Raw genomic sequence first — 8,258 nt, forward strand, 5'->3', positions numbered from 1 at the left:
CACAGAGGGCAGCAGTTCATTTCAGAGAAGGATGTGCTCACTCGCTCTCAATTGCTAAAACAAAGGTGGTGCCTTAGAGCATCTCACTGCTCTTTGGGGCGACAGCTTCAGAGTCCTGAATTCTCACTTCTGGTTGCCAGCAAATGCATCTGAAAGTTACCAGTAGTTCCTCAGACACCTGCAGTGCTGCACTTGGGAACTGCACATAGGGAGAGATCTGCAAGGCGTCCCTAGAAACCCTAAGCCCTGCCCCTAGCCCGGGATGTAGCCACAGAGTATTAAGGCATGGATTACTTCTGAATCCCATACAAAGCAGCAGGGAGTGGGCTCAGAGGTTTGTGGGTGAGACACCACTGTTACCAAGTGGACACAGCAAAACCTCAGTGGCCACGTGTCCTGTAACTGGCACCCATGGGAGCGGAGCAATGGGCTATTGCAATGTCAGTTCCTAATTACTGCAATGCCTAATCAGAATGCAGTTTGGCACAGCTTGGCTGTGTCATTGCAAAATCACTCGCTCCATGTGCCTTGTGGTCTCGTGCCACCAACTTCTCAAGTTACTGATTTTCAATGTCATTTTAGGTGGCCATAAAGAAAATAAATCTCCAAGGACCGAGGAAGAAGGAACTAAAAGCCTATGAACTCATGACTGTGAAGATAAATAAGAATCCCAACGTGGTCAACTATTTAGGCAGGTGAGTTGTTGTAAATATTTGTTTACATATTGCAAACATGCAAGATTGTTCACTGGCACAAAACAGAGCTGTAATTATTGGTTAATTATTACTGCTCTGCTCATCTCCAGTGGATGGGAAGAGAGTGCATCTTGTCTGCAGGAGTATTCCCTGGCACACATAGTTTGAAAATTATTCAAAAACCTGCATCAGTCATATCTAATTAAATTAATAGCCTGTAAGTTCACAGCCACCACATTATTTTGGGACTTGACTTTTTTCAACAGTCCTCTTACGTCTGGGTAAACTAACATGGATTTTCCTTGGATTATGTCCCCTCTTTTCCATTGCTTTGCATGCCAGGAAGATTATTTCCAGAAACACGCAGTGTGACAAGTTTTTTATCTGTTCCTAAACTGCAGTTTTTACTTGCTGGCTATTTAAGACATCTCCTTTTCCAAAGCTGTGCCTTTCTTCTTGAGACAGGTTTCAAACAATGCACAGCCTAGAGGGAATGTCTGTTCCTTTTCTTCTGTCCTTGTCACACAGGGACTTGGAAATAAGAACCAAGAAAATAAACTAACCATGCATGTTTACCTCCATGCTCTTGTTTCCTTCTTTCAGCTACCTTGTGGATAATCAATTCTGGCTGGTTATGGAGTTCATGGATGGAGGCACTCTGAGCGATGTCATCAGCAAGACCTACCTGTCTGAAGACCAGATAGCAGCCATCAGTCGAGAGGTCAGCAAGCCCACCTGTGCTTCCGAGGGCTTGGGCAGGATTGTCTGGGAAACAGAGGCTCAGAACAGGAGAGGTTTCATGTATAAACTTTGTTTTCCTTGTGCTGGTATGCTATGGGCAAGTAAAAGCATATCAAGGGAACTGCCTGCCAGTGCTCCTGCACTCAGTGTACTCAGTTCTTGTACTCTTATCTCCTGCTGTTGTAGTCTCACTCTGCCTCCTGTATTTGTATTTGCTCTTCTCCACCTTGCCTCCCTAAACTTGTATCTTGAGCCTGTCTGCACTGCATTCCTTGCCTGTAAAAGCAAAGGTGCTGGTGGCAGGATTTGAAATGATCAGCTGAGAAAAAACAGAGACTCATTTCTCACAGTCCTCAACTAAAAAGGACAGTAGTGCAGCCAAAATGCTCTTTGCTTCAGGAAGGTGACTGATGTGATACTTCAAGTCTGTGCTGAGGCCAGCAACAAAACTCTCGTCATGCAGCCTCCCACCCAAAAGTGATCCACTTCACAACAAAGAGAGGGACTTTTTCTTTCTTGGCCAAACCCCTCCTTTGCCCTCTGCATGGAGAAAGCACATCCACTGCAGCAGCAGTCATCCTGGCTGGTTTGCAGGGGACAGTCTACAACAGCAGGTGCTGTTGCTCTTTCAAAAGCTGACATACCTTTCCTTAGAAAAGTCCTGCTCTGCAAGTGTTGGAGCAGCAACTCTTCCTCTCAATGGCACTGTGTTCTGCCATTACTCGCCATTCCCATGCAGAGGGAATCTTTTAAGAGACTCTGTTTCCTTTCTTGTGTGATGAAATCACTAATTTTTGCCCTCCTGCTTCTGTTTTCTCTCTCAGTGCCTGCAAGGACTGGATTTTCTTCACTGGAACCACGTGATCTACCGAGATGTGAAGAGTGAAAACATCCTTCTCAGAACTGACGGCTCTGTCAAGCTGGGTCAGTATATTCCTGGTCAGGTGCAGCGTTCAGGGATGTGGGGTGAGGGGCTGCTTTGAGTGGCTGCCAACTCCCCAGAAATGGTGCTGGTGGCAGTGCAGGGCCCCACCGCTGTGAGCTGAAGGCACGGTTGCAACGTGCACAGAGGTATAAGGAACCAGGAGAAGTCAAGAGTGGCGTTGGTGTGTTTGTGTCTCTTCCAGAGGGAGGGAGCTACAATCTAAAGCTTCAGGGGAATAAAGGCCACTGCTGTGAGCAGCGTTTAAAAAACTGTGATTTTTTTGGAAGTGGCCAATTCCATACTTCCTTGGCTAAAGCCCCAAGGAAACTGAGTGTGGACAGTTCTTCAGGAGATTCAACAACACATAGACTGAGAGTGGGGAATTCTTTTGCTTGATTTCCTAACTTGACCTGGCTTTCATGGTATGTTTATTTGTCCACAGCTGACTTTGGCCTCTTTGCTCAGCTCACCCCTGAGCAGCGTAGACGGAGCTCAGTGGCCGGCACTTCTGGCTGGATGGCGCCTGAAGTGCTGACAGGTCAACCATATGGCCCCAAAGTGGACATATGGTCTTTTGGAATCGTGGGCATCGAAATGGTGGAACGAGAAGTTCCTCACAGGAATGAAACTCCTGTTTCGGTAAGGTGCAAATACTCCCTGATCCCACTTGTCTTTCTCACCTGTCCCATGTCCTGTGTGCCATTGGACAAATCCCATTGCCATCTGCTAGCACCACTTACACCAAGGTCCCCTTCTAAACATGTCCCTGCAGCACATCAGCATCTGCTGTAAATTCGGTTGCATCAGAAGGGAAGTAGCAGTTCAGAAACCTGGCATTTTGGCCTGCAACCTGCCTGACATTTCTAATTTGCTTTTTGAACTCCGTTGGTGCTCTGTCTCTGAAGGGCAAGAATTTTTCAGTGGAGAGGTTAGACATGTGATAAATATCCTAAGAAATTGACGTTACACCTTCCCAGTTTCAATTTTATCGGAAAAGAAAAGAAAAAGAAAAAGAAAAAAGACACAACCACTAAAGCAATGCCCAAGTAGTTTTGTGTAGGAGTGACAGTGGGTAGGACGGTCGGGATGGACGGAGACAAAAGATCTTTGAAGCCAGGTCTTGGAACTTTCGGTTTATTGCAAAGGGCGTGGATGCAGGGCCCTGCTTGGAGCTGCCAGCCACAGCTCAGAGCAGGCCCGAAAGAGGAGCCCAAAAGAGAGACCCGAAAGAGTGAGGAAGTTCCTGTTACAAGACAATAAATCTTCTTCTGTGCAGAATGTTCAAATTTTCACTAACCAATCTAGTCCAAGATACAAATACTAGAGTATTTACTACAGCCTATAAGAATCCTTACATTACCATACTGTGTTACATTTTAAACCCTAAAAACTACTCTTTGGACCCCTTCTGCCAAGCTAGTAGGGTCTGCTCTGACCCTTGGACCTGTCTGCCAGCAGAGGGTGTTGTTTAATCAAAAGGGGATTACCTTCAGCTGGCCATACCATTGTTTTCCAGTTGTTCAGTAACTAAGGCTAGTAACTATCTCAAAGCTTACTTTTCATTTCAATCTCGCTTACAGTTTCCATATTCTCAAAATCTTTTGCCAGGCATACATATTTGTAAAGGTTTTCCGGTTTCATCTTCCCCAACAGTTTTGCTTTCTTTTTCTTTTTTTAACCACAGCACATTGATTTTCCTCCACACTGTAGCATCTTTTCCAAGTCCTGTGGGTCTTCAAAACTTTCAGGCTTTCAAATAATCTGTACATTGCTCAGTCATGTGTGTGGGTGGCCTGGATAAGTTGAGGATGTGTTTTTCTCCGACTGCAGTTACACTAAACCCTTGGCTGTTTCTGGGTCTTTTAAAAAGTTGATGAGCTTGCAGCCTGGTGCCTGGGGCTGGGATCCAACGTGGGCGGTTGATGCTGGTGCTGTGTTCCTTTACTATAGGAGCAGGGCCATCTCTGGCTTGCACAGTGCTAAGGGCAGTGAGGACTCCAGCTCCCCACCATGTCCAGTGGCTCAGTTGCAGAGAGACAGGATAAAGCTCCCTTTGTGACCTCTGAGAGTGTGGGAAAAGGAAAGAAAGCTGCCATAATTATTTATACTCCAGGGGAGTGTGCTTGCTGGTTTGGGCTTGGAAATTTTCCTCTGGGTTGAAGAGGATAATAACAAAGTCTTTTTGGTCACCATCTATTTCAGTGCCACCAGCACAGAGCTGTTACTATTGTGATGAGCATTTTTCTGGAGACCAGGCTGCAGCCTGGTGTCACGGAGAGCCTGTCAAAACCTCCCACTTCTTACAGACATATTTTGCGATGGGGACGCCATTAATGCATTGACTTGAGTATACAAATGAGCAGAGGGTGACCATCGGGATGGTGCTTCTTCTTCTGATTTGACCTTGGAAAGGTTTCCTTTTGCCACATAAAGAGGCTGAAACGTGCAGCTGAGAGACAGAGCTGCAGGTGGCTCCTGTGTGCCTAAGCCGGCATTTTCATCCCAATACATTTGTGCAGGTGTCTTAAAGGGTCTGTGTTGAATATGAGATTCCAAATGTTTGTTTCCTCACCCTGAGGCATACCTGGTGGATTTCCATTCTTGCCTCCCATGCACCTCTGTTTTCTAGAAGAGGACAAGAAGCTCAATGAGTTTTGGTTTATGACCACTGTGCTTAAGGGACCAACAAGCACTGCAGAGATGCCTTTCATGTACTAATCCTTGGAAATAGTAGTGTTAGTGTAGCAGAGTCCATCTTCTGAAAAGCCTGTCAAGGTGGTGTGAATCCTCCAAGAAGGAAAGAAGCTTTGCTGATGTAGCTCCCACTAACTGGGTCAGTCAATGAAATTGACTGCCAAGGCAAGATCAGCGGGATGTTGGAAAAGCCATGGTGTTTTGTTGGTAAAGGAAAGTCATCTTTCCTTTACCATCTCCATCTTATCAGAAAGTGCTCTGCAGGGTGGAGCTTAAACAGTGGGTTCTGGGAGAGCAGTTACAGATGGGAAAGAAGCAGGTGGAGCCTCGTGTTTCCTTTTCATGCAGGCTGAACTCCCGATAGCCAGAGGAGAGAGACCACAGCTGCGGAAGCCCAACCGATTCTCGCCTCACCTGTGTGACTTTCTGAGCTGCTGCCTGCAGACAGACGAAGAGCAGCGCTGGTCTGCCAAGAGGCTCCTGCAGGTAAAATGCCAAGGGGCTGAGGTGAAACAGTGTCTGAGGGATGGGCTCCTCCTCCACCGAGGTCCGAGGCATCAGATGAGCCCCCTTCCTCCTCACCTCCACTCTTGGTGATGTTCAAATGAAAACAGTGAGGAATCCTAGACTGGGCTGGGCTGGCAGGGCTCTGGAAAGTCCTCTGGTCCAAGTGACCTGCAATGAGCAGGGACATCTTTAAAGAGATCAGGTTGCTCAGAGTCCTGTCCCACCTGACCTGGAATGATTCCAGGGATGGGGGCACCTACAAGCTCTTGGGACAACCTGTGCCAGAGTGGCACCATGCTCCGAGAAAAGAAGGTCTTCCTTAGACCTACTCTGATTAGATCCCCATGTGTTTAAAACTATTTGCCCACACTCTCTTGTAACTGGCCCTGTTAAAAAAGGTGTCCCCCACTTTCTTCAAAGCCACTCTGAAATCTTGGAAAGCAGCAATAAAGTCTCCCTGGGGCCTGTTCTTCACAAAAGTGAATAACTCCACCTCTCTCTGCATTTCCTGAGAGGACAGGTGCTCTGTTTTCTGGCTGTTTCTGTTGCCCTGATTTGGTGGGATGTTCAGTTTTATCTAATGGTAAAAGAACTGAAGTACAGCAATGCAGGGTAAAGAGACATGAAATAGTGGTGGAGGAACCCAAGGCTGCCAGTCCTGGCAGAGCAGTCTGGAGAGATTTGGCTGTGGGCAGGAGGGGCTTTGAGGGACTCACTGTGAGCCTCTGAGGGGCCCTGGTTTATGCCCCCCACCCCACCCTTAGAGGTTTCTGGCACACAAACAGGGACAGCTGAGAGGGACTTGCCCCAGCCCCATCTGCTGCCTGGCATGCTCAGGCAGAGGGGAACTGTCCCAGGCTGACTGCCAGGTTGTGTGGCAGAGAGGGAACTGCAGGACCCATCGCCGCTGGACTGGCCCTGCTGGGAAGGAAGGTGCCATCCCACACAGAAGGGGCAGGGCATGGAAAGGCAGACACTGCTTTGTGTGCCTGTGGAAGTTAGCATGGTGCCTGTCTTTCCAAGACAGGGACCTCTGGGAGTCATTGGAGCTTCCTGAAAGGAAAAAACCCCAGGGACAGAAAGCACCATTTCTAGAGCACTGGCAGGGCAAAAATCCCAGCAAGATGGAGAAACCAGAATAAATGGATGAGTGGGATTCTGGGCCAGGTTTGCCTGTGATGGCAAGCTCCTGCACATGATGAGTGGGGAGCAGATGGTCCCATTGTTTTACTTTCTGGGTCCTTCTAGGAGCTAGAGGAATCCTGATTGAGTCTGTGAAGCACTGAGCTTGGAATGTCATGGTTCACTGTTCTTTGTTGTTTTTTTTTCCTGTGGATTAGCATCCATTTGTAACAGCAGCCAAGCCAGCGTCCACCCTGGCACCACTCATCAACTCAGCGAAGAAGAAGAAGACGAAGAAGACAAGAATCTAACGATGAAGATATTATTACCAAGTTAGAGTAGGATTGTAGAGTAGGACTCTAGATTAGGATTGTTAAGTAGTTTTGTAGTATAGGTTTATGGATAGGATTATAATTAAATAAAGTTTTCAAAGCATCAAGTCATTTGGAAGATTCCCCTCCTTCTGACCCCTTCAGAAAACATTTCCTTCTGAATTGCCAGTTGTCTTTTATTGGTGCTGAGACACACTTATGGCTTCTTTGGTATGGTTTGTAAATGGAGAAGGCTCTTCTTCATTCATCCTCTCCAGACTACACTGCCTTTGGCATACGGCCCACCGGCCCCGTTTGGCACATCTGTGGCACTTCCAGTTGAGGCAGAAAGGGCAATGGCATTTGCGGGAAAAACCAAAGGGCGAGTGGGGCAGCCAAAACATCCTGTGCAGATGCAGGCCTTCAGCTGTGACTCGAGAGCATTTGGGTGCCTGCCACTTGGATTTGTATCGCGAAGGGCAATGTCTTTGGCCGGAGGAGAGCCTTGCTCAGCAGAGAAAGCAGAAAGATCAGAGAGGTGCTCTGAAAGGTCTCCTGCGGTGCAGAGCTGTCAGCGAGTGTGAGGTGAGAGCGGGCCCGGCCTTGCCCGGCGTGGAGCTGCAGCAGAGCCCTGGCAGAGCCCGGAGCAGCCTGAGCCTGGGCAGGGGCAGGCTGCAAGGAGGCCCTTGTAGCTGCAGGAGGCACAGCCCGGCCCTGCGTGCCTCTTGCTGGCAGCGGGCGCATCCTCTGCTCTCAGCGCCCAAGCGCAGCCGGCTGCTCCCGAGGGGAAGCGGAGCCTGGCTCAGCATTCCCACTCTTGTGCTGGCTGCCCTGCGACTCCTGGCAAAGGTCAGCAGTGTGTGCAGCACTCTGGGCACCGGGGCAGGGAGCCGGGCTGCTCGGCAGGCTGGAGCACAGGGCAGCGTCCTTCAGGCACGGCGCTTGTGCCAGGGGACCATGGGCCAGCGGGAGGCAGGGACAGCTTGTCAGCTCATGGCTGCAGGAGCCAGTGCCCCACACAGCTCTGGGAGGCAGCGCCTGCACTTCTGCACTGAGCCACAGCAAAGCTGTGACCTGCAGAGTGCTTTGCAGAAATATTCAGGGCCAGCAGGCCGGCCTGCTTCGTGCTCTCTGGCACACAGCAAGAGCTGTGCCACGCTGCAGCTCGGAGCTGCTGGGAGAAAGGTGTTAGAAATAAACTCTTAGGTACAATTAAATGGAGACAAAGTCATTAAAGCAAAAGAGAACCGTTTTTCTTAGTAA

The 8,258-nt window shown here is 48.8% G+C and overlaps 1 protein-coding gene across 1 annotated transcript; it reads left to right on the plus strand.

Moving 5' to 3' along the window:
* Positions 1-586: 586 nt before the first annotated feature.
* LOC140683549 (serine/threonine-protein kinase PAK 3-like) lies at positions 587-7,123 on the plus strand. The gene is made up of 6 exons (XM_072926160.1): positions 587-695; positions 1,299-1,416; positions 2,261-2,360; positions 2,804-3,000; positions 5,404-5,541; positions 6,903-7,123. The coding sequence occupies exons 1-6, from the start codon at positions 646-648 to the stop codon at positions 6,993-6,995; spliced, it is 696 nt and encodes a 231-aa protein (XP_072782261.1). The 5' UTR covers positions 587-645; the 3' UTR covers positions 6,996-7,123.
* The last annotated feature ends 1,135 nt before the right edge of the window (positions 7,124-8,258 follow it).

This window comes from Taeniopygia guttata, chromosome 3, assembly GCF_048771995.1.
Source record: "Taeniopygia guttata chromosome 3, bTaeGut7.mat, whole genome shotgun sequence".
Lineage (NCBI taxonomy): Eukaryota > Metazoa > Chordata > Aves > Passeriformes > Estrildidae > Taeniopygia > Taeniopygia guttata.

Coding starts and splice junctions, on each gene's coding strand:
- LOC140683549 (XM_072926160.1), top strand. CDS start 646: ATGACTGTGAAGATAAATAAGAATCCCAACGTGGTCAACTATTTAGGC. Junction 696..1,298: donor GTGGTCAACTATTTAGGCAG/GTGAGTTGTTGT, acceptor TCCTTCTTTCAG/CTACCTTGTGGATAATCAAT. Junction 1,417..2,260: donor TAGCAGCCATCAGTCGAGAG/GTCAGCAAGCCC, acceptor TTTCTCTCTCAG/TGCCTGCAAGGACTGGATTT.